Raw genomic sequence first — 26852 nt, 5'->3', positions numbered from 1 at the left:
TCATTCAATTGGTTATGATAAGAATGTACCCACATAAGTAATTGCTGAGATCTTGAAATGCGGTGACATCACTAAAAAAACGTCCAGTGGTGTGCTTGGAGTCAACAGGAAATCAGCTGGCTCGGACGCGCATGCTCTCAACCGGCTTGGCTGGAGAAGGACTCTACTGAGCATGCTCTATGGGCCCAAAAACACCAAAGTGTGAGGAAGCTTGCAGAGGCTCTTACGGCATATGTCCAGTGAGCAACTTTCAATGGAAATAATGCGGTGACATCTTTGAACACTGTATCCAGTTCTCCTTAATATATATTCATGTGTACACTACATTCAGCTAACAATCCTGCAATGCTCTGCATTTTATAGATGCGGAAATTACCATTGTGCAACTCTACTACTGATGATGATGAAGTTAATTGATGATCATTAATAAATTTCAATTTATTAAACTATGAATGTGCATTTCATAGGGAGTATCAGGGGTGTACTAGGAAAGAAATCCAGCCCTGGACTTATCCACATATATATAATGTTTTTATTTTAGGACATGATTATTTATTTGAGAAAGATAATAAAATAAATAACTATTTCTGATTTCTGGACCTTAAAACATGACAAAATGCAATAAATAATTTAACTAAGAAGAAAACTTCATCCACACATCGTCGCAAAAGGGCTGGTGTCGGAAACTTGATGTAATGACTACTTGCAGGACTAGTTGATGAACTACTGTAGCTGACGAGCTAATGACTAACACACTAGCCAGCTGAGAAAATGCCAGCCACAATAGCTTTCACTGACAGTTAGCAGTCCCTAACTGAACAATAAGTTCACATAGTTTACTCACAAGACATATTTGAACCAACAGCTCAAGTCTCATAACCATCTGGAAACCATTTCTCATTTGTGGAGAAGTTTATAATCTGACAGAGGAGGGTTATATAAAAGTTCCCTCAAAGGTCAGCACGGTCAAGACGGTTTTCTATTGGTCCGCGGCGCAAATTCAGGTGTCAGAGTTTCGCTAAAATTGAATTCGATACAAAAGGTTTGCACGGATTTATTCCGCCCATGTGAAATCAATTAATCAAAATTAATTGATTTTACAGCTAAATTTTGCCATTTTAAGACAAGCAATTTCCAACACATTTGTGCAGTTCAGAGGGTTCTGAATCTGACTGAACACTCAGACACACCTCACAGAAAAACAGAGAGATTTCAGATAAGAATATAAAAATGCTCTTGCATGAGGCACATTGCTTGACACATTAATCCAGCATCTTCTCTTTGTCTTTTCACAAGGTTAAACTATTCCCTGCTCATCCTTATCTAAGCTTTTCACAGTGTAACATAATTGTGAACAGCAGGTCCACACTGTGGATGACCCAGCTAAGGAAGTCGCAGAATATTCTGATCAGTTATACCAACTCAGCAAAATGTACTGCTGTGATGACTGCACGCTCAGCGCTTTTAATGAACCATATGAAGCTGACATATTCACCCAAATCAGTCTTCCATTGTTGGAGTCACTCCTCACCTTGATGATGAGGTCCAGACAGTTTAAAATGACTTGGACTGATGAGCTATTATTTAAAGCAACACACTGCTGATTTTTACATTAAATTCGAGCCATCTTATCAGATACATTGGGGCTGCAAGAGGTGCACTATCCTCTAAATCACATAAATGTAAACCCCATAAATTCAAGCCCAAACCTTTGTATTGAGCAACAGGGAAAGCTGAACTCACTAATGTTAGATCAGTTTCCTCTCGCGTTCTTTTGGAATCCTTTGGTGGAAAACATCACAGACCACCCAGCCTGCAAGACGTGCTCAGTGGATTCCAAACACTTCTCAAACGGTTTCTTCTTGCTGTGAGTGGGGAGAAAAAATTGAGCAACATGTTTAGTGTGGCTAATGTGCAAAAACTGGTGGAATTTGGAATACAAGTTTTAGGAGAATTTGCTGTTAAATTGCTTTTTCTGACCCATTTCTGAGCGGATTTGAGATTTGAACTCGCTGAACTCCTCGACCCAAACCCGCATCCCCTCCTACTCTCTTGAAAAGGTCCACTGTGAAAGTCAGTGAATGTGGAATATTAAATTGACTCTGATTATTCAAACTTTACACAGGGGAAATGAGAACTACAGTCCCACATGGATCGTATGTAGTTCCAGTCTAACCGAGGAGGAACATTGTCAGCTCTATCACACCTTCCCGTGGCTGGAAATGGCTTTCTAAAGCCATTGTTTAACTCCTTTTTGGAGGATCCTTTTTCAATTGGCTCATTACCCTCAGATCTGTACTGTACCTCTGGGCTCTGCTTTCTGCAAGGTGAGGTTTTTGCTAAATCACAGCCCTTCACTGGGAATAATGGCCCACCTCTCTCACAGAGCAACAATTCACATTCATCCCCTTTACAAAGAAGCTCAGAGGACATTTGCACTTTTGGAAGAGAAATGGAAGCGTTGAGTCCAGATTCCACACTGGAGGGAGCTACAAAATAGGTTAGGGATGCGAAGAGGCATCATCCTTTCCTCAGTTCATTTTTCAAACAGCAGAAGATTGACACTTCAGTTCTCGGGAAACATTTGATATAATATCTAACACTCTGAGGTGCCTTTATGTTTATTCAGCGTTGTGTACAATAGAGTCTGTGTGCATTTATCTGTTAGTGCTGAGCCTTAAAGTGATATTTAACTGCTCTTTTTTGAAATGTCACGCAATACAGATGAGATTTAGAGTACTGTTTCCAGGCTAAAAATGCTGCATCAAAGTAACAGTAAGCAAAAATATAAAAAATATAAGTAAGAGCTTAGAGTAAACTTTTCACTTTATGAGCACTCAAAAGGCCGATATCGTGCAGAACAGTAGAATTATGACTTAAAACTGTACAGAGTTTAGTAAAGACCTTTGTCCTGTTGTCTGTGTTCGACCTTTGTTTATTTTTGAGACAAGATTCAAGATTCTTGTTAGTACTAATAGAGTATGGTAGAGCACTAGTACTAATACTAATACTAGCACTCTACTGCTTGCACACTGATGTCAATGGTCCCAATTCCACTCATAAATATACTTTCTTTTTTTGTAATTGTAATGAGAGTGATTCTGCACATACATTATGGGCATGTGTGAGTAATAGATTTCACAATGCATGGCCGGACAATTGCACAGTACAGCCATCTGTAGACCAGACTAATTTACTATTTGTATGTTTTTGTCATGTTATACATTCTATTTATCTAAATTTGTTTTTTCTCTTTTTTTAGTCATTCACTTTTTTGTTCCAGTATGCAACATGCATGTACCAATTCATGCCCTTGACTCTACTGTATCACTACTCAAATATTGCAACTTTTCATTCTCAAAATGTGGGTATTACTGCATTTGGAAGGTAAAAACATTTGCCATTTTTTTGTAGTTTTTGCAGTGACACCACCATATATTACCTCAAAATGATAAGACGGTGTAGTCCCTCATTCGTCCAGGAGTGTTCTATCGTAGAAAAGGTTTCAGTCGTAGTCATCTGGACACTGTTTTCAGAATCAAGACGTTTCGGCTCCCATCCGGAAGTCATTCTCAATTGTGAAAAAATTGGACGGGAACTGGAAATTAAAGCTACTCTGAGTTACATAAGCCCTGCCCTCAGGAGGGAATCTGCCTGAGTATCTGTTAATAGCTAGTTTCACCTGAAACCGACCTAATAGGTCTGAGATTTAATCTGCCCAAAGTCTATCAGAGTGTCACCTTGGTCACGCCTATCACATGCTAATCAGGCACTTAACAGTGATGAAGTAGATGCAGCCAGAGAACAATAGGCCTGATTACTGATTACTGGGCCTTCTTGAAACTATTAGGTCAGTTTCAGGTGAAACCCCTGAGGGCAGGGCTTATGTAACTCAGAGTAGCTTAAATTTCCAGTTCCCGTCCAATTTTTTCACATTTGAGAATGACTTCCGGATGGGAGCCGAAACATCTTGATTCTGAAAACAGTGTCCAGATGACTACGACTGAAACCTTTTCTACGATCAAAATGATAAATTTAACTCCATCATATGTTACCTTATCTTAAAGTTACTGTATGTCTATCTGTATTTAAGCCGCAACTCCTATAGTATAGTAGAACAGAGTTCTAGCTTCCTGCAGGTGATCCCACAGCGAACTTAAACCTCCAGAGGTTTTTTTCTGTCCCTGGTGCTCTCAGGCCATACTACTGATTTAGTGTGCATAGATGCTATAAGAAATGTGTGTACTTGCTATAAGTGTGTGTGTGCCAAGTGTGCAATCTGTACAATATTGCTCAAGGAGAGGTCGAGGCAACGAAGCATAAGACTGCAGTCACTTCTTGTTCAGACAAGGCAGTGGGGGATACCTGTGCCATCTCCAGTGCGCTTCTCTCCACCAGGATCCTGTGGCAATGCTGCAGATCTGATTTAATGGAAACTGGCAGTTGAATAAACTGACAGGCAAACACCAGAACCAGCCAACCAACTGCAGACCAAGTCTGCAGACATTTTTAATGGATATTATTTTTGCTTAACAAAGTACTAAATTGTGCATTGATTAGCAAGTGCAACATGTAATGCAAAAAATTAAAAGGAAATCATGTGTCTAGAAAATGGTTATCATGGATCCCTCATGGGTTATGGAGCAGAAGTGCTGCAATTGTCTTGCCATACGGGAAGGTTTAGGCATAAGATTAAAAAGTTATGTTTAGGTTATGTTTAGGTATAATCCTTGAGGTGTTCACTTTAGGCATATAGCTAAAAAAGGTTTAACCATGTTTAGCCAGGATCGATCTGCCAATGAATGGCTCTGTGGATGGCAAAGTCGGTCCACCTGACTTTTCCTGTAGCGCTACCAGCAGATAAAAGTTTTCACTTATCCTGTCAAATATCTCAACATCTACTCAATGGATTGCTATTAAATGTGGTACAGACATTCAGGGTTCCTGTCACATACTGTCATTTTGACAATGTTAGCATGCTGATGTTAGCATTTAGCTCACAGCACAGCTGTGCCTAAGTGCAACCTAACAGAGCTGCTAGAATGGTTGTCGACTCTTAGTCTTGTTAAAAAGACCAAAAGGGATATAATGCTACCAGAGTAAAACAAAAGTATTCTACTATAGGCAACAGAGTAGCTACATGGGAGCAGTTCAAGGGCACCTTGACAGCTATTCTAGAGGTTGAGGACAGTTACTTTTTCACTTTTTCGTCTTTAAACTGCTGTGAGGTTTTGAATCAGCAACATTTCTCTCAAAAGCAAGCTTCTCAGAAATCTTGTCTACCACCAGCCAAGCACCAACATCCTGGGCTGAAAAATTAAGCAAACGCGGAAGTCTTTGCCCATTTTTGGATTAGCCAAGACCGAAGCTCATGTATTCCTTTAGCAAACATTTAATTTCATGTACTATGCATGAACAGACTTGTATAAAAAGTCTAACCTGCCTCGAGACATGCCAAACCAATCAATACCATGTTTTGTAGCCATCACTGGCACTTACTTATGTAGCAGTGTGGGCAGAATGAAGTCTCCTCCATTGCTGTTGCTGTGTGATGACTACCATCTCCATATGGATGTGGGCAGAACCCCAGGGATAAGGCAGTACAAAGCAAGTACACTGTCTGCAGTTTTATTGGGCGTCTACAGCAAAGCTTTCATAAAACTAAAACTAAATAATAATAATAAATAAATAAATAAATACTGAGACAATTAAAAACATGTTCCCTGTGTTCAGAAACAGAGCTGTGATGGTTCCTCGGAGTGAATGTGTAGATGTGGAATGCCTCATGCTGCATATCTGCAAGGGGGATTTCATAAAACATCAATCTCTCCTGGTTTACATTCAACTGTCTATTTAATTTCAAATTTGTTTCTTGAATGTAATTTTCAATGCTAACATAGGCACAGATTTGGTGAATGCTTGGGAGCTCGGAATCTGCGCTATATTAGGCAACTCCCCAGGCAAATGCGAACACCCACATGGAAATAATACAGTGAGGCGACGATATTAGAAGCATATTTGTCCACTGAAGAAAAGAGTTTTAACTGTGAGCTAAACCTGTGTCTATTCCCATATCCACCTATAGGGTTTGAACATAGTGGTTCCATACAGTGTAACAAAGCGCATCAATTTGCACCTTGTGAACAAGAATGCATGTCAATCACAACTTTCAAACCAAGGCTGTTGCAAAGTGAGTTAAACAGTAACACATCCTGTCCATTAAATGGAATCGTCCAGAATGGTAGCTGTATTAGAGTGTCTTTGTGTGCTTTATGGTCGATTGCATTACTTTCTCCCTCATTTAAATAGCTTTAAATGTACTGAGAAGATGCCCAGCTGTATGTATGTTTCATAAAACCCACTCAATCTTGATTTTTTGGGGGGGTATTTTACCTAGTTAGTGGTGGTTTGGTTATTCATTCGTATTTAGTGATAATATTATATGATGGTGTGACAGCCTTTGCACAGTATTTCCCACAAAAAAACTAATTTTGCAACTATGAATGGAAACAAATAAAAATACACAGAACTGACCTTGACGGGGGTTCAACACATAAACCTTCTGTGCAGGGAAAGTAACCACTGTGGTACAGTTGGGTGTCTAACCATAGTGCTGGTGTGTGTGTATGTTATAGATTGCAGAAATTACCCATATAGTATGAACATTACCAATTAGGCTGCTGCACACACACACAAAAGCCCATACCAGATCAGGGCTGTTGTTAAAAACTTAAAGTCAATTTAAGATAGTCTTACTGTTTGTTGAACAGGAATTAAAAAAAGTTTAACAATGCTAACAAGTTTTAGAAAAAGCAATGACATTCTAAAAACAAGCTCCAAGATTACAGTCTGCCAACATTTTCAAGTGACTTTGAGGCTGTGTTTACATTCTGAACAATCAAATGTTAGATTTGTATTTAAAAGACTATGTTTGAGCCAATAATGAAGAATATAATACAAATGCCTTTCATGTTGTCCATGGAAAGGAACAAAAACATGCATATGAAAAAATATTCTATTCAGACAATTAATGCGCGTTAACAACACTTTTGAAAAACAGTATGTATAAATCCTCAGTCAACTGATCGTTCTTTATTTGCTACAATGATTACTCTGGTTGTCAACAATTTGTGAAAAATAATCACAAATGATCATTGCAAGTTCCCAAAACCCAACGAAATGACTTAGAAATTCTTATTTTGTCTGATCAGCAGTCCAAAAAATCCCAATTTACTAGGATATTACATGAAGAAGCAAGAAGCTGTAATCAGCCAATGTCTGGAATGACTTACAGTATAAAATTTGTCAGATCATTTTTCTGTCAGACTTTTTTTTTCAGCCAAAACCATAATACAATACATGCCATTTTACCATCTTAGTCCTCAAAACTACAAAACCCTGAGAACATACTACTTGACTGACATTCCCTCCCCGCATGAGAGCAGGTTATCACAGCGACTAGCATAACCAGCAGCATGTACAGTTGTCAGATGCCATCAGCTCAACCAGGTCCAGACGCCGGGCCATGCCAGGCCATACGCACGCCCCCTGTCTCTGGAGGCAGTGCTGCCAAGTGTATTTTTAGACAGTGCCACCTCATAAGCACAGCCTGGTCGCATCACATCTTTGTAGTTTAAGTGGAGCCCTAACCAAGAGCCTAAGGTCATACTGCAGACCCAACATAGATTTATTGTGACACTTGAAAAAATGAAGATGAAACAATGTGTAAGGCTGGTCCTGGTTGGATCACAAATTTTGTCATCCTGCTTCAAAAAGGCACACCACAGTCAATGTACAGGAGGGTGGTTTAGCAGTTTAAAGTCCGACTGAAATCACATTTAATCATCCCTTTCTGCAGTAAAAAATAATGTCAACATGTTTTTTTTTAACTGTATTGTTAATAGGTTTTGTTTTTAAAAGGAAAAAAAAAGGTCTTTGGGGAAATATCAAAAATGCTCCTTTTGGTCTCAGCCGGCTGGAGGGGCGTATCGGTGTGTGTGTTTGATTGACAGCAGCTGGCAGGCTGCCAAAGTGCCGCTGTTAGGGAACAAGAGACAAAGTAAACAAATCTGCGCTGTATGTCATGGGCAGACAGCGTGTTGTTGTTGTTGTTGGTATTGAAGAGTAGGGACCACACCAACATTTAACTGGACGCAAGTGATATTTGCAGGTACGTTTACATGCTGTTTAATTTGCTGCAGCTGAGCATCTTAACTCAAGTTAGCAGTGTACTTTTCTCCTGTGAATGTTTGTTTGGTACAAAAGTGCAGGACAAGACGTGTGTTTGTAAGTTAGATAAGAAGGAGACAACCATGTGGGTTGTTGTTCAGAGTCTGTGGCTCTTGTGCAGGCTGCTGTCTGGCTCAGTGTGACCGTCTACTCTGCCAATGACAGAATGCTGACTTTACTGCTTTATGTAAGATTTGATTGGCTGTATCGAAATAAGGTCTCCATCTACATAGACTGATACTGAAAGGGCATTCCAGTGAAATAATGCAATAACTAGGGGCCGCCATCATGAAACCAAAAAATATTCATTTCCCCCTTTTGGTTTCTGATTTTTTCTCAAAGGAGAACACAGGACAAGTGATTTATAGAGCAGCTGGACATTGTTTCTCAACTCAGAAACCTGGATAATAGAATACGATACTGTTAAATTCATACTGAACGAATGTGCAGCTCGTGTTTTACATCCAGTGCCAACTTTCTGTGCCAATAAAAGTACTGTGCCCTTATGTAACCAGTTAGAGGAAGTCAGGCTGGTGGATGAGCGTGTGGCAAGTTCAGCTGTCATGCAGGAGACCATAGTTCACATCCTGTTACTGTCACAATCTAATAGTTAAGGTTGGCTTGTTTTAAAACCTTAACTACAATCTTTCCCTAACCTTAACCAAGTGTTTTAGTTGTCTAACCTTGACATACCTTAACAATAGTTTATTTACTATACTACTATTTACTTCTGTGAGCCTGTACTTTGGCATAGCGATGCTTCAAGCTAAATGCTAACGTCTGATGTTGAGCAGGTATAAAGTTTACAATGTTCAAAATCATAGTCTTGTGTGTTAGCATGCTAACATTTGCTCATCAGTTTTCCAATGTCATCAGTTTTGCGGGTGAAGTTGATGATTGCTCTAGATGAAAAGTGAGGTGACCCCTTGAATTACAATTCATCCTGAGGGGAACATGAAATTGTGCACCAAATTTCACAGCAATCCATCCAATAGTTGTTCTGATATTTCACTCAAAACCATAAATGTCAAAATGAAAAGTCAGGGGATCACCAAAGTCAATATGATTCATCCTCTGGGGACGATGAATGTCTGTAAAAAAAAAAAAAAAGTAATTCCAATCCATCCAGTAGATGTTAAGATATTTCAGTCTGGACCAAAATGGTGGACCAACCGACACACAGACCGACATCCCTGGAGCCATGCTGCTAGCATAGCTAAAAATGTTGTCATTAAACATATTAAAGATCCAATGTCATACTTCTTTTTGGGTTTTGGTGGCACATGCAACAGAAATCTAGCTCTGTAATTGGATGTTTGAAAATGCAGAGACGTTTTTGTCCCCATCCTACAAAGGTCCATGTGCCTACTAGTGAGCAGTTGATTTGTGAAAAGCAGACGGGGAGGGAGCATGTCTCTATGGGCAGATTTGATGGTTGCATCTTGTTAGAAGCAATACAGTCACTGTCAACAATGGGTGTCAAATGGAATGTACAGCAGCTGAATTTTGGTTTGATGGATGCCTAATAAAGAAATGTGTACTGTATACCACTGCAGTCACAGAAGTAAACGTGATAGTTCGTTTTAGAATAGAACTGAGCAAAATAGCCTGGATGGAGAAAGATCCTGAAATTGCAGCGTTTGCTGAATGTAAGTTAGGCACAAGGCTTTTACATTTAATGAGCTTCATTTTATTGTAGTTTTTATAGGTGTGGCTCCCTGGATACATAAACCAGTCCCTCAGTTCATGGCATTATAAAAATGTTGTCTCTAGCTATGGCAAACCTTATCCTGTGATATCTAAGCTTTAGATATGACTGACAAATCATCTGAGTTTGTAACCAAACCTCAAACAAAATACATCCTGAGGCAAATGCAATACGGGCTGATTTATTGAATAGGCTTACAGACTTTATGGCCATTGACTTAATCCTGTTAGTTGAGTTTTCCGTTACACTTTAATTTATCTGTCAAGAACAATTTGTGAAACATTTCCACACTGCTGCAAGTCCACATCCTCAACAGTAAGTCTGGAAGCTCAGGTTAAATGCACAACCAAGCAGAGGTCATGAAACATGTCTCCTGACCCTTAATTAGATTACATTCATGGGAATCATCAATGGCTGCACAATTCATTGTAATTAATCACACTTTATATTATAATTCATAACCATGTATTTTCTTTATATTGAAGTGTTTATTGAAGTGGAAAGGAATGGACCAACCTAATGCTAAGGATGAAAATTCTTCTAAGACGGGTAAAAGGTTGTTTACATCATTGTCATTTTATTTTTAGTTTATAGCTGAACCACAAAGAAATGAAGTGATTATTATTTATTATTTGAGGTTTGAGATGATCATTTCTGCATTAATTGTGCAGCCATATAATCATGCATGGGAAGTCCTCAATTAGACAAAGAGGAAGCTCAGAGCAGATTACAGTAGGTCCATATATTCCAGAGTTCCAATGTGTTACTACAACTCATCATTACAATGAGCAACTGAAAGACTTACACTGAGAAGCCTAATGAAAAGCGTGTGAAGAGTATGGAGTGAAGTCACATTTGAACAAGTTGGATTGTTTAATTTTGAGCTTTGTCTCAACATGTGTTTCTTGCCCTACTGTTCTCTTAATCAGTTGTTCTGATAATTTACAAAACCACACCAACCAAGTTTGGTTATAAGCTTCACAAGTATTCGCAGGAAGCAGTGAAGTACCACAGTAGGTAATCAAGTTAGCAATATGATGTTTAAATGTATTAAACAATATATTTGGTGGCATTCTATATATATATATATATATATATATATATATATATATATATATATATATATATATATATATATATATATATATATTTCCAAGCCTTGGCCAGCCGCCTAAAGAGATACACAGAGACAATGAAGCCAGAAGAATAAACCGGCTGTTCGCAACTCAACCTCTGCGAAAGTGTACGCTCATGTCTAGGTATGAAGAACTGGACAGCACCGGGCCCTGACAGGATCCACACCTACTGGCTAAAGAAGCTCACTGCACTCCACGAGCGCCTAGCAGCACAAATGAACCAGCTGCTAAGAGATGGGACGCACCCTGAATGGCTTACCGAAGGGCGCACAATCCTGATCCTGAAGGATCCCGCAAAGGGTACAGTCCCATCCAACTATCGGCCAATAACCTGCCTCTCCACAACATGGAAGCTCATGTCAGGCATCATTGCGGCTAAGATACAAATCCATCATAAAAGACCCAAACCAATAATGAATGTATCCTACAAACAAGTATTGTGTGTGTATCCAAAGACTGATATATCTTATTCTTCTGCGCCATATTTGTTGTCCAAAAACTATTATTATAAACACATCACTGAGCCACACTGTTACACTGGGTGACATGTTCCTTCATAAGAATGAAAAAAACACACTGTAGTGTTTTTTTTTTACTCAATCCCACATACAGGATATACTCACTAGAGAACCAAATCTGTGGCTGAAAGAAGTCCCCCAAAAATGTCCTCCTGTTTGAGCCACGCTTGCTAAAAACAACAGTGCACAGCTGTTTTAGGAAATTACTGAGCCTTTATAAAAAGTCAAAGTAGATATTCATGACCCATTTTAAAGATATTCATCTTCAGTGGGGACCAACCCCAAGGAACTAATGGGATTGGGGTTGAGTGCCACAGACAGGGCAAAAATTTCAATAACAAAAATATAGAATATCTCCAGCCTTAATCTTTAAATGTCTTTTCCATAGATTTAACATTCAGACAGAAAAACTGAATTTTAAATTTAGAGTACATTAGGATGCTCCCACATACCTACCTATAATCTCTAGCTCAACCCTCCCCCACACCCATCAAGGTCCCCTCACATGAACTAGCATGGAACACTCGACTAGAGCCCTTTTCCTGTTAAGTCCCCTGCTCAGTGATGCCACAGTATGGACAGTGATTCTGGGAAAAACATCTCTATCCATGTAGAGACCAATTTCGCTGCCGTCCCTGTTAACACAGCCAGTACAAAGCAGACACCGATTCTACCTGACAGCTATACACAAAATAAAAATAGCTTTGATATTGAGAGCAGTTGGAATAATAGTATAGGCCACAGAGGAAAAAACAATACAACTGCTTCAGCCTCAGGCATTTTGCCATTTTATCACAGCAGAAACAACATTAAAATGCTGCTTTTTTGCATTTATGCATCAATACTAATAATCCAATGATGTGGTATATAGGAATGTAACACTCTAGATACTTTATGCATATTTTGCTGATAGTACTCCTGTACTTTTAAGGAGCACCCCACTGATTTCACACAAGATTTTTTATTTTACTCATCATAATGATTTATACTCAGCCTGTGAAAACAATTGTATAATGTCTTCTGTGGCTCTGGAGAGAGCCCTCCAATATTTGAAAAAATAACCCTGATGATGTCATGAAAGGCATTATGGGAGTTGTAGGATCCAGTGTTTTTGATGCTTGACTCATACTAGATACTAAACGTATGCTTGAAAATATGGATATTTTGACCAATGCCTCGACTTTTGACCATTCTTTTTTAAATCTGTTTCTTGTGAGTCCTTTAACTTCATGGAAGTATAATACAGAAATCACTGGGAAAACCCCTTTAAATAAACATTTGAATGCTTTTGTTGAGTATTTTTACAATGTGATATTATTAATTTTACTTAAAAGGTCTTTACGGGTCTTAGTTTTTTTTTTCCAATCGCTACTGTCAAGTGAATGTCAATAACAATCACAACTTCCTGCATATTTTCATTCATTCATTCATTTTCAAATTAAAAGCCTGACAGGAAAGAGAGGGAGACGCTCGAAGACTTTTCATGTGAAACGTGTGCAGGGAGTGTTGAGTTTCATTGAGAATAGCTTAACAGCGATCCTAAAATGGAAATTGGGAGTGAATGGAAATATTTAGTGAGTGAAAACAACATTTCTGTTAGAGAAGAGAAACTCAGAGTGTAGAGTTTGGCATGACTCTGTTCAACTCTGTTGTCTTCAGCACAACAGGTAATCATGGAGTAAAGTTTGTATTAACCGGGGAACATGTCAGTTAAGGCATAATGGCCTGTTTCTAATATAAGCCTGCTCCAAATAAATGCCTTGGCCAGTATTTGAGAATTTACAGTACCTCTATGCAACAAACATCCCTGACGATTACATCCCTGTAGTTCATGTGCCAAAGGATTCTTATTCTTTCTTCAGCAATTAATATTGTTGCCTATTCAGTATTATTAATTCATATAAAACCTTGATGGTGAAATAATACAGATAGTACATTATGACACTGTGTATCAAACGGTCAGACAGTATGTTGAACCTGTGTTGCCTGACAGGAAGGTAATAGGATGCACAAAAAGAGTGAAAGAATGTTGAGCTGTGACGTCCATGTTCCTCCGAGTCTTATCACTCATCAGTCTGATCCCACATGGTTTTAGTCCAAGTGATAAAAGCATCAGCAGAATGCTGACATGAGATAGAGTAGAAAGCTCCTGTGTCTCAGAGATCACAAAGAATCTAATCAAATGAAGACCTTTTGTAGAAAAGGAAAGGAAGGAAAAGGAGGAGAGGGAAGGAGAACACAAGCAGGGAAGCAAAACCGTGAAAGGAAGGAAAAAGGGAAAAAGAGAAACATGTGAGAGGAGAACTGAGGGAAGGAAGAGAAAGATAACAGAAAGATAGGAGTAGAAAGGTTGGGAAAAAGTGATGAATAAAAATAAAAGGTAATGTGGGCTGCAAGCAGGGAGGATGAGAAAAGACAAAAGAAGAGAAGGAAGGAAAGGATAGTAGAGGAATGGAAAGGATATAAAATTGGAAAGGACAGGAGGAAAGCAGAGGAAAGGAAAGAAAAGCAAAGGATAGAAAAATAGAGGAAAAGAAAGGAACATAAAGGAAAGGAAAGAAAAGGAAAATACGGCAAGAGGAAAGGGAATGGTGGAAAAACAGATGAGCTGAGGCGTATGACAGGGGAAACAGAGGGCAGATGAGGAGATGAGAACAAAAAAAGACAGAGAGGCAGAGAGCAATGGGTTAGACGGGAAATGTACAGTGAAACAGAAACAGAATAGCAAGACTGGATGATGAGCTGAGGCAGCGACAGAAAGCAATAGTGTCTCTTGACGTGTCCTTATCTGGTTCAGAAGCCCAGATTTCCAGACTGATAGGTGGCAAACTCCCAGTAATCACAGCAGAGACCAGAGTCCCTCCACTCCAATCTCTCCACAGCCTTTCCTCACCTCCTCCATCACACTACGCCAACCATAAACTCCACTTGAAAGGAACTTGGAATGGAAACGCCCCTTTCACTGTGACATAAAACATAAAATCTCAACATGCACCATGAAATCTCAACATCATGATGCTTATCTGAGTGTGGGCAGAGATGCAAAGTGGATGTAAAAACCATGTGGTGAAGAACAGAAGTTGCTTCGAGTGGTAAAGGCTACACTAACCAAACGACACATCACCAACCAAATACTTATCAAACAGGGAATGACAGGACACAGAATTGCGTCTGTCAAACGCATCATGCACTTCCAAGTTACAAGACAGGGAGGGCTGTGAGGGTGGGATACCTCACAATGTGTCTTTGTGTTTGATGAAAGGTTGGCATCTCATTGCATCCAACTGCAGCGCTGACACTGTCTCATTGTTCATTGGTATAGAAATATGGCACTGCTGCTTATCTGTCAGCCATTCTGACATGGGGGGTCACACGGTTGTTGGGAAAAGCAGGAAAATCCATTAACAATACAGGTTTCCATATGACACTGGCAAGCTGTGGATTGATGTGCGCATGTTTCTCAGTGGTCACTGAGACCTTGGGGAAACATACAGCAGGATGGACAGGAAGATGTATAATTCAAACAGGACTCACATTGTCTGTTCTGAGCTTCTTGGCAGGGCAGCCTCCATCCACAGGATGTAGCATGTAATACAGCCGCACTTTGTTGGCGTGTTTCCGACTCTGAGAGAAAGAAAAGGAAATATAGTTATAAGTAAAGCAGAATTAAAGTGGTAGATTTTTGTTTTGATGTTGCCTCCACTGGTGCTGCAGCGTCTCAGCTGTCAGTCACACAGGGAAGACAGTTCTGTGACGTCTTTTTGCTTTAATTTATTAGATGGTGCTATACAGAGCATAAATGCCACACTTACAGTGTGTTTCAACAATCATTTGCCATGCCCTCCCTCACTTCCCCACAGCACTTGATATTACATGGAACCACACATACAAGAGGGGGCAGGGTCCAAGGGGAGTAGATTTAATGTTAAAGACACTTGCCCATGTCTGCAGGCTCCACAAATACTATTCAGTGATGAACTGTCTGTGCATTACAGTTGCTTTGTCTCATTCCTCAATTAATGTCTTAATGTGTTTTCAGTGAATGATTGATCATCAGGTGGGATCTTATGGGATCATCAGGTAAGATCATCAGTCTTCAATAATGATCAATATAACATGTATTTATAAACACACTTTTCTGAACAAAGTAAGAGTATGTTAAAACAAAGAAAAAAACACAATGTAAAATTAGACGGTGTAGTCCCTCATTCGTCCAGGAGTGTTCTATCGTAGAAAAGGTTTCAGTCGTAGTCATCTGGACACTGTTTTCAGAATCAAGACGTTTTGGCTCCCATCCGAAAGTCATTCTCAATTGTGAAAAAAATGGGAGACGGGAACTAGAAATTTAAGCTACTCTGTGTTACATAAGCCCTGCCCTCAGGAAGGAGTCTACCTGGGTATCTGTTAATAGCTAGTTTCACCTGAAACTGACCTAATAGTTTCCAAGATGGCCCAGTAATCAGTAATCGGCCTATTGTTTTGAAAACAATAGGTCTGATTACTGATTACTGGGCCATTAACAGATACTCAGGTAGATTCCAGATGACTACGACTGAAACCTTTTCTACGATAATGTAAAATTAGGTTTGTTAAAGCGGCTATAATGGATATTTTTGTATCAAATGACAATGTCAAAAACAATGAGACAATGTGAAAAGGGTCGCTTGTAGTTTGATGATCGTTTAGCTGTCCGGCCCGCAACTTTACTGTTTGGTTCACTCTCACCGCTCTCATAGTATTGTTTTTGATCGCAGCAGGCAGCTGTTTTCAGAGAAAAAGCTCTAAAAACCCACTGTACACTATACTACCTGCTCAGCACGAAACAGCAGACAGACACAGTAAGCAACTAGCTGGTGAACATAGTGGAGCATTTAGCAGCTTCAAAACTTGTTTCTGCTTCCCCCAAGTGGCCAAAAATTAATATCACCTGCTGTTGGTTCTCGCAACCAATGCATGCTGGGTAGTGTGCACAAGCACACCGTGAGTCTTGGAGGGTCGATCTCATAGTAGTCCACTTGAGTATGCAAAGTATCGGAAAGTTAATTAAAATGACGACAAGGATTCCCCCGAGGGGAAATGAAAGAGGGCTCGTTAAACCACTATTAAAACGCACCTTCATAATACGGACATGCAGAATGGCAAGAAGTGGTGTGCCCCCTGTGGCGTAGGGGTCAAGATGCCAACCATGAACCACAACGTCCCCAGTTCGAGTCCAGGTGGGGACCCTTGTTGCATGTCTCTCCCTCGTTTCCTGTCATCTCTCTACTGGCGCTATCTAATAAAGACATACAATGCCCCAAAAATAATACAGTGCAGTAGCAAAGTGATTTCAGACACGGCAATAGTTTCTGTACCTGCCACCGTTTGCTTTCTAGGTAAAGCCAAGGTCACCATAATTTTTCATACTACTTCTACTGACAACTACCTAGCTCTTCTTTCAATTATTCCAGTCAAACTGTAAACAGGAGTTGCATCACTTTCTGTTTACACCAGACTTTTTCCCCCACAAAAGTCCTATCTGACACATGTAAAAGCTTTCATGAATACACTATAGGTTGAATCTATGCACCGATCGGTGGTAGTAAGTCACACATGTGCAAGTCACAAGCAAATCTCAAGTCTTAACCTTCAAGTCTCAAGCAAGTCCCAAGTTACTGTGGTGAGAATCAAGCAAGTCAAGCAAGACAAGTCAAGTCATTGCTCAGATCAAGCAAGTCCCAAGTCAAGTTAAACGAAATTCTGATGATTTACCCCACTTTCTTCATTTAAATCAGTTAAAAGACAGCGGTTATGAAAAGTTGAGTCTTATTTTCAACATTTACGGAAACTGTTGCAGCCTGTTTACACCTTATAAATCTTACTGATATTTGACATTTTGTGGCAATCAATAACATACCTCCTAAATAAACAACAATAGAGAGTGGGGCTCTGAAATTATAATATAACCTTATAGATCTAAAGGGCTCGAAAGTTAAAACAGAAGTACAACACAAAAGATTTACATCACAATGTTAAGCCTCCTGCCCTGGCTCCCCTTCAGAAGGGTCACACCATTTCTCCATGGCCTATTAATACATCTGTCTAAGGTGCTTCTCAAATGACACTGTGTCATTGTTTTCACAATTAACTGTTTCTGTGCACAAAAAAGTATAGCATCAAATAGTATAGCAAACAGTATAGCAATACAAATACAACTGAATAGTGTAGAAAATAAAAACAAGTATATAAAAATTAAGAAACATATATGGCCTAAAATGTAAACATTACTGACATCACATTACTATTACATCAAACCATGAAAATGTATTTAAACTATTCAGGTATAATGGTTTTAGTATGCCACTGAATGTCATTCTTCAAGCATGCCTGAATTTTATGGGATGCTATTCATCTTATTTTTCCTGTCCATATCCACGCTAGCAAGCATCTTTGCCACAAAGTTAAAGGGATATTTCACTTTAGTAGAACTTGCCAAGTTTAAGTAGTCTTACCTCCGTCTAAGTGTATCTACAAAATACGCTAGAAATGCAGAAAATTCAGTGTTCCAACCACCACTGAATCTCAAATGAGGAAGAAGCAGTGTTGTCTTCTGGGTAGAAAACAGGCGGAGTTTTCTGAATTTGCCACAAATGGTGCGGTAGCAGTGCCAACACTTTGGTTGTATTGTGTAGATATGGAGTGCTCACCATATGCATCTCAATGGATATTCCACTTTAGTAGAAATTGGCAAGTTTAAACAGTCTTACAAGCATCTCCATCTAAGTTTATCCACAAGTAAGCTAGCAACCACTGCTGTTCACGTCGTCCACTGTCAACACCACCATTCCTCCCAGGTATCAGGCTTCTCATTCACTTACATTCATTTTGGGGATCTAGTCTACATCTCACTTAAACATAAATAAACACACTAAATAAAATGATTCTATGTAATTAGAGTTCCAATGGGCCTATTTAAACAGGCTATAGGTTATACTTAAAGAATTATGATATTGAGATCTACAACCTATTAATAGAATAAATTAAAGCCTCTAGGTGGCGGTATACACATGAGAACAAATGAGAACAGTCCCCTATACAGGGACGCTGGAAGTCAGTCACAGTTGGGGGTGCTGAGAGAAGGCCAGTCTACATAATGATGTCATAGTAAATGGTAAATGGTGATTAATCGTAAGGGCCAGGATAACATATCTAATAGTTATTAACAACAATTGACAACAGATCTATCTGTCTGTTTGTCACTAACAAAGACTCCAAGTCTCTAACCATTTAGTCATGTGTACGCAGCTCTGTTAGCTAGTAACGTGCCTGGATATATACTGGTTATAGGGCCCCAAATCAGTCCCCCGATTATCTTTCTTTGTGGATTTTGTAGTGACGGATGAAGTTGGAGGTTGTGGTGGTCGTGTCACTGATTTTTGAGCTGCAGCCTTTGCATACCGGAGTTCTCTTCTTACTACAGTCATCGACAACAGTATCCTTGAATTGCAATTTTATTATTTTTGGACTAGCCCCTTCCATGATAGCTGCCTCGTGCGTTGGCCTCTGCTGGTCTGCCGTGTCCAAGTAGGTTGCCAGGTTTGCGCGCATTGCACTAGAAATCACCCAATCATGTTTCAAAATCAAAATGTAACTTCTCTCAATATCTAGAAAAATGTAAATATTTAATAAAAAAAAAAAAGTCAAGTCCTTTCGAGTCATCTGTCTCAAGTCTAAGTCAAGTCTTAAATCATTAATACCAAGTCGAGTCTTTTATCAGTTAGTCAAGCAAGTCTCAAGTCTTCAAATTTGTAACTCGAGTCCCCCACCTCTGTTAAATACTGGTTGTTAGTCACTGTCATAAAATTGAATGATTGATTTTATAAGCATAAGAAAAATATGATTAAATTTGCACAAAGCTAATAAGAATAAGTGATATTACTGTACAGGCTCAAAGACAAATGAGCGCTGGTATCAGTATCAAAACTGGTTTTGGATTAGAGCATCCCTAGTTTAATTATGACATTCTACTACATTTGTCAGCAAATGACAGTGGAAAAACTAGCATCGACAGTGTAAAGTGATGCAAAGGATTACTTTAAAATATTAACCATGAAGAAAACAAATCTGTTGAACATCCATAATACCAATATAAAGTGCCCTCTAAAATTGTTACAAATGACTGAAAAATAAAAGCATTTTCTGATCTGACAACGTTGTGGTTAAGGTTTGGTTGGGTTTGATCCATGTTTGGGCTAAAATGACTACATCATTAATGTTAGGGACTATCATCACCATGATTAAAATAATAACTACTTGGTTTAATTTAGGGAACAATTGTGGTTATGGTTAAAAGAAACCAACATTATGTTGGTAGGAAACAGGAAACAACAACTGTCTCTTGTGTCACAGTCCAACATTTTGTTGACCCACCTAACCACTCCAACCTCTTCCCTTTATAGACTTAGTGGCCCTATAATAATGTCACACTACTTCCTCCTTTACTCCCAACGGACAAGATTTATAATACTTGAACGTCATTTGCTGAAACGACTGATTCTGTAATTTTTCTTGAAAGGACAGTCTCATTCATCCATACTGGAGAACCTTAATCATTCCAAGGCCTGCTGGGATATTTAATCCCATGAGCTCCAGCTATTTTTGGCACATAGGATGTACCCATAGTAACCTCACTGGGAGGTATCCTGGAGACGTTCTATTGATGCCTGAACCACTGCTATCCCATCATCTAAAATATCCCAAACAACTTAACATCACTATTTCACTAATATCACTATTTAAGTGCCAAAACAGCAGTGAAACACTCTGGGTAATCACCGTCATGTACTAATGATATTGTGATGAAAAACTGCCATGTTAAGTGCCTCGCTTTCACAATTCAGTTAACTCCCTGTTAAATTATGCTTTTAGAGCAAAAGGCCAAGAGATATTGAACCAGGTAGAATTAATGGTTTGTGTCATATCAATCTGTGATGGAGCTTATTTGGAAAAAGATCCAAGATCTGGCTTACGTTTGTGCCAGGTAGAGGTCCCATTAAAAATAAGAGAAGGTTGTCAAATGAAGTTCACACTGCCGCTCCCTGACACTGGATTGAATTGATAATTAATGTTCGGTTCACTGAGGGTGAAGCAGGAGTCTTCTTACCAGCAACCCATCGATCCCCCAGGATCCGATAGCACAGCCACGACGGGGGAAAGATGGGATTTGGAAGGACAGATTAGTTTATCTGAAAATGATTCTGCTTTGCGGGGAGAAGCTTCGGATGTCAGGAGAAGTGATACAGAAAGAGGAGGGGGAAACTTCTGTGATATTGTCATTGTATCGTCAGGAGAAGCCACGGATGAGGGAGAGATACTGTCTAGTGAGGCATGTAGCAGCGTGGACAGGTGCCCGGTGCATTACTCTGTCAGGCAGAAGGACAGCCACCGGCTTCTCTTAACAAGGGCATGACAGACGAACTCATCCCGCCTGGTCAGGGGGTGAGAGCAAGGCTGCAGGAATCTATTTGTTTTGTCTGTCTGCTTTTCCTGGCAGAGATATTGCAACCTGAGCTCTCCCGCTTCTTTAAGGAAAAAAATGATCCAGCTTGAAAAATGAAAAATGGCAGATAACTCAGTACACTTTACATTAAAACTGGTTCTGGTTTGATCAATTCCCTTTTAAAAAATACTTCTGCAAGTATTTGCAGAAAATATGAAAAACAATTATGACACTTTTAGCTCAAATGAGCAAGATCAAAGCATATTCTGCCTTTATTTAAAACACCAGTCTTGTTACATATGTATTTTGGGAATGTGAAGAGGTTCTATTCATATTGTATTACCCTCTGAATATAAAATGCTCACTGCAGGAGCAGAGATGTTTCAAACTCAGTATGAACAGAGAAAGAAGGAAAATTGGAACATTTGAAATTCAAATTTTGTCCCCAACTTATCACTTAATAGCCAGAATAAAATAAGTAATGGACTTCAAACAAAGGCAGAATCAGCTTTGTACTGTTCAAACTGTTTGGTCCTGTGCTAAAAATAAGATTGTTAGATCTCCTTTGATATGGAGAAAATGATATACCACATCTGCCATTCATGGAGCACAGCAACAAGACAATCAACCAGTTAACATTAATTTCCTGTGAGGTCATTGCCAGTAGCTACCACAGAGGCACCATTTGCAGCAGGCTGGGCTTTTATTCACACCCTGAAATCATATCAGTGCTTTTTTTTTAACCTGCAATCAATTGCACTTCTGGTTCCCAGACACATTAGTTGTTATGTCACCCTAAAGTGCCTTTTTACACAGTAAAATCTCTCTTTGCAGCAGAGAACTACTTGGGTTTCTGCAGTGAAAACACTTCCAGCTCCAAACTGGATAGAAATGTTCCACTTACGCTTACAGAGGACATTGCAGCAATTGGGCTATTGTACACATTGGCCTTTATATTTGCACATTTGAAATTCTTCTAATTTACTAACTATTGTAATCATTTATATATTTTTTTTATTCATTTCTTTGCATGACTTACTAATTACCAAGTGGGGCCAGCTGCAAATGCAATTACAGTTGGTTTTGCACTCTGTCCAGAGTCAAGGCAATCTGGAACACAGAGTCTGGTACTTTAAACGATCTATAGCGCATGGTCTAAAGTGCATGGCGCAAGTGCATTTAGGGTATGTCTAACTCCACTTTTACTAGTAACGGTACATGATCTGGGCGCAAACTAAGCCACAAGGCGCAAATGGGCTGTATTTAGTCTTTTAATTCTCTTTAGAGAGAGAGAGTGCTCATGTGGACAAGCGAGAGCGGGAGCGTGTGAATATGGACAGAAGTGTGGACGTTATATAAAAACTTCCTTTGATCATGAAACCTAATGGTACTCAATTCTGTGGTTTATCAGTGAAGTGTATGAACTACACTACAGACTGGAGTCTATGTTAACAGTGACAAATAGACATGTACAGTAGATTAGCATTGTATACGCCTGTATCGTCACTGCGCTGCATTATTATAAACTATGATGAATTGGTCGCGGGTCATATCTCTCACCCGCATCCAGGTGCTGTCTCTCCCTCTGTTTCTTGTTTAGACTACATTAAAATGCGTGTTAAAATGTACAGTTTTGTAGCATTTACACAAAATATTTCTACACATTAACACAACTAAAATTGATGCCTTAATGTGGCTCCTGTAACGAGTGCATAGACGCCCACATCAGTAATTTATGCATAACGTGCTCCCTTGCGTTATTGTTCGACATCATTGATGCCACCTTCCTCTGAATATGTAGGCGATAATATTTCAAATTGTACTGTGTTACAGTCTACAATATGACAACTTGTCTTACGTCATAACTGGCAAAAAATTCAAAATTGCAACCTGTTTTGGTCACTCAGCCTGCTTCTGTCTGCATACCATGTCTCAGTGTGTTTGTGAAGTTTGTTCAACTGTAGCCAATGGCAACTACAAAACAGCACTATTACTACTCTATAACATAGGGACAAGAAACAACTGTATGGAGTTATCGTTTACAGCTGACAATGTGTCACTGGTGTGGTCTCTATTCTTGTAGAAAATTATGGAAAACAAGTTTCTGACTAGTTTGTTCCATAACTGGTTCATTTGAAAATTGGATGAAAGTGTGCATTTACAGCTGATGTCATTCATGTGGGAGTTTGTATCTTAGCTCTAGTTTCTGCCAGCAGGTCCCCTGTTGCCTCCACCCACTGTACTACCAAATGTTAAACCTGTACTATTGCATGCATCTTTCAAAATTGCAAAACAAGCAGAGAATTTGAGCTCTGTGTACAAAGTAGCTTGCATGTGTGAGATAAGCTTGAGTTGGATGTGATGAAAATCAGCCTTCTACTGTTGTTTTAAATATGGTGAATATGCAGACAGCAAAAATGGATATCATAAAAAGGACATACAGTAGCTTTTTGTATTGAAATAGTACTGCTTGGCAAGAAGTCAAGTTCACACTGCATATTTTTAGCCACGCTGACAAGGTGACTCTAGGGATAGCAATGTTGTTCAGTCCACCACTTTGGTCCAGACTGAAATAGCTCAATAATGTTTATATCTATCTCAAGGCCTTAGGAGTCCTTCTGCTTCCTGGACACCATCATCACCCAGGACCTCAAGTGGGAGCTGAACATCAGCTCCCTCACCAAGAAAGCGCAGCAGAGGAGAGGAGCTGAAGAAATTCAACCTGCCAAAGACAGTGATGGTGCACTTCTACACCGCCATTATCGAGTCCATCCTCACCTCCATCCATCTGCAGTCCATCAGGACCAAAACCTCACGCCACAAAAACTTTCCGTCTGCAGCCGGCCTCATCAACAAGGCCCTGTACCCCCAGTGACACTGACTCTCATAACCAACCAACCCCCCCTTTTAGTACAGTATACTCATACTGTAAGCATTTGCACATTCCCATGTAAATATTTTGCACATTGCACATCCCTGCACAACCTATAATCTAAATAACAGTCATAGTGTACATATTCTTTATTTTTGTATTATTTTCTTTTAATATTTTTATATTCTTTAATATCTTATTGTCAATTTTATATTTATGATTCTTGACCTGTAGTACTTGCTTTATATTTCTTATATTCCTACTATATTTATTGTTTTGCACCAAAATACCAAAGCAAATTCCTTGTATGTGTAAACCTACTTGGTAATGAAGCTGATTCTGATTCAATTGTTGGATGGAGTGTCATTACATTTGGTACAGACAAAAGATGAAGCTTACTGACTTTGTTGATGCCTTGACCTTTCTTGGAGTGCCACTAGCAGGTTAACATTTGTGGTTTTTAGCGAAATATCTTGACAACTCCATAGATTTATAACCAGATCCCTGCAAAACTATAGTGACATCAGCTTCAGCTGTACTTACTGCATATATGTTTAGTGCTAATTAACCAATGTTAGCAAGTTAACACACTAAACCAGTGGTTCTCAAACTTTTTCTGTCAGCCCCCTTCAGAAGCCAAAAAAAGTTCATGGCCCCCCACCCCAGCAAAAGTGGATTTAATTTTTTATCAATCATTAACAATACGGGCGTTTGAAGTAAACAAAAGATTCAGGTTTGCAAGATAACCTGCAGTGGCTCTACACCCCCCCCAGGGGGAGCGCTCCCTAGTTTGAGAACCCCTGCACTAAGATGGTGAACTTGGTTAACATTATGCCTGCTCATCACCCCATGCTGGTTTTTGCATTTAGCTCAAAGCACCGCTGTGCCTATACAGCCTCACAGAGCCACTAGCATGGCTGTAGACTTTTAGTCTTGTTGAAACTGATTCATCTTTCCAGCTGCATTACTGCGCAATGATAAGAAATGTTTGACAAAAATAAAACCAAATTGGATGTTCCCATTCAATGGAGGGCTGCAACTAATGATTATTTTCATTATCGATAAATATGCAGATGATTTCTCAATTCATTGTTTTGTCCATAAAATGTAAGAAAATTGTGAAAAAATGTTTTGTCCGACCACTTCAAGAAGTTTCAAGTCTCTGCAAGTTGATTTTCATGCCATAGTAAAATGAATGGAACCTAATGGACTGGAGGAAAGGAACAATTCATTTCGAGACAGGATGGTGTGCTTGGAAAGTGGCCTGGAGGTTTGTAATGTATATGTGATTTGGAGTAAAAAGAAGCAAAGCATTACAAAGAAGCCAGGAACCCAAGTGACTGGTATACCAGTGAGAAGACACATGCCCTCATGAGACGCTGACTAATCAACACATTCAACTGATGGGAGCCTGAAGGTCATTAGTATAAATCTGTGTATATTTACAGCTGTACAGGCGTGTTTCAGTTGATCAGTTTCTCTGAGGACTCTGATTAGAAATTTTACCACTGACTGAGAATGTAACAAAACAATATTGGAACAGACCCACTGTGGGATGTGTTTGTATGACAGGGAAGCTAAGTGCACACTTGACATAATCAGGACTGACTAAAAATCCATACTGTATTACCACCACATCAGTGAGCCGATCAGCGCTTGTGTGGGCTCAGACGTTCCCCTCCCCAGGGCCAGAGTGAGTATTGTAGAGTACAGATACTCCCAGATATCCCAAACTAGACTGTAACACCACGGCCAACTAGGAACTAGCCTTGTTTCTAGTTGGATATAAAAAAATGGACCCTTCCCATATATAAAAACTGATCTTCAGTGATATAAATAATATGCGGGGGAGGCAGTAGTGTAGTAGAAAGTTGATAAGAGCACACTCATTCCATCTAAACAGCTGCTAGCCAGGTGCTCTTGAGTAAAGAACTTAACCCCACACTACTCCATTGTAGTTGTTGAGTAGCTGCCAGCAGCAGGCTGTAGCTGTACTGGGCCACATCCCCAGTGAACGGGTGGTGTTATCAGCCCAGCTTACAGCATTTCTTATCAGATCATAGAGCCCTTGTGCAGCAACTGATGGTCCCCATCAGAGGGCCCAGCCAGCAATACAGTCAGTTAGTTGAGAAACTGTCCATTAAGGATACATTTATTCTCATGATTATTCACTATAATGAATATGTTGGCAGCATCCGCTTCCCTGGGTGTTTACTGAGCATTAACTGCCAAAACAACATCTATTACATTTATTATATCCCACAATTTAAAACATTTTTGTGGTACTACAGCACACTGTTGTGCCAGTCTACCATGTAAAGCTAAACCACTGCAGTTTGGCTGCACTGTCCTTTCATAATTGTTGTCTCTATGCATATGCCAACACTGCAGAAATGTCAATCAGAGTCTTTGAGTGACATGTCAATCTGAAACTAAAATGCTGACAGGCTGCATTCAAATAAGGTAATTTGCCATTGTAACAAAGACCACAAAGAAGTTGGTGCAATGATGCAAATGCCAATTTGTACAAAACAAACAAACAAAAACAAACAATAAAGCTAGTTGAAATTTAAAATAAAATTGCTCATATTCAGTTTTTAAAAGGTCCAGTGTGTAACATTTAGGAGGAGCTATTGTCAGAAATGGAATGTAATATTTATAAGTATGTTTTCATTCGTGTATCATCACCTGAAAATAAGAAGCATTGTGTTTTCATTACCTTAGAATCAGCCATTTTTATCTGAAGAAGGAGGGGGTCCCCTTCCACGGAGGTCGCCATGTTGCACCGGCATGTTTCTACAAACCAAACACTGGCTCTAGATAGGGCCGTTTGCATTTTTCATGAGTTTCGCGGCCACCGTAGTTTCTCATACACTCTTGGAAGGGGAGGGTGATGCGAGCGGTATTCAAA

The 26852-nt window shown here is 39.4% G+C and overlaps 1 protein-coding gene and 1 long non-coding RNA gene across 5 annotated transcripts in view; one reads left to right on the top strand and one right to left on the bottom strand.

The window, feature by feature from the left end:
- Positions 1-26852, bottom strand: part of zmat4a (zinc finger, matrin-type 4a) — a 134872-nt gene that overhangs the window by 66269 nt on the left and 41751 nt on the right. For all 4 annotated transcript variants that reach the window (XM_044197086.1, XM_044197088.1, XM_044197085.1 and 1 more), the window contains one exon: positions 15126-15215. In XM_044197086.1, coding sequence (XP_044053021.1) covers positions 15126-15215 — 90 coding nt within the window. The remainder of the gene's footprint in view (positions 1-15125; positions 15216-26852) is intronic.
- Positions 8086-23770, top strand: LOC122876577. Its single transcript, XR_006378094.1, has 3 exons — positions 8086-8170; positions 15631-15671; positions 23673-23770. It is a non-coding gene; the product is annotated as an uncharacterized LOC122876577 (long non-coding RNA).

The sequence above is a fragment of the Siniperca chuatsi genome, linkage group LG5, assembly GCF_020085105.1.
Source record: "Siniperca chuatsi isolate FFG_IHB_CAS linkage group LG5, ASM2008510v1, whole genome shotgun sequence".
Lineage (NCBI taxonomy): Eukaryota > Metazoa > Chordata > Actinopteri > Centrarchiformes > Sinipercidae > Siniperca > Siniperca chuatsi.
Note: the sequence above shows the minus strand (reverse complement) of the source record. Positions and strands in the feature narration are given on the sequence as shown.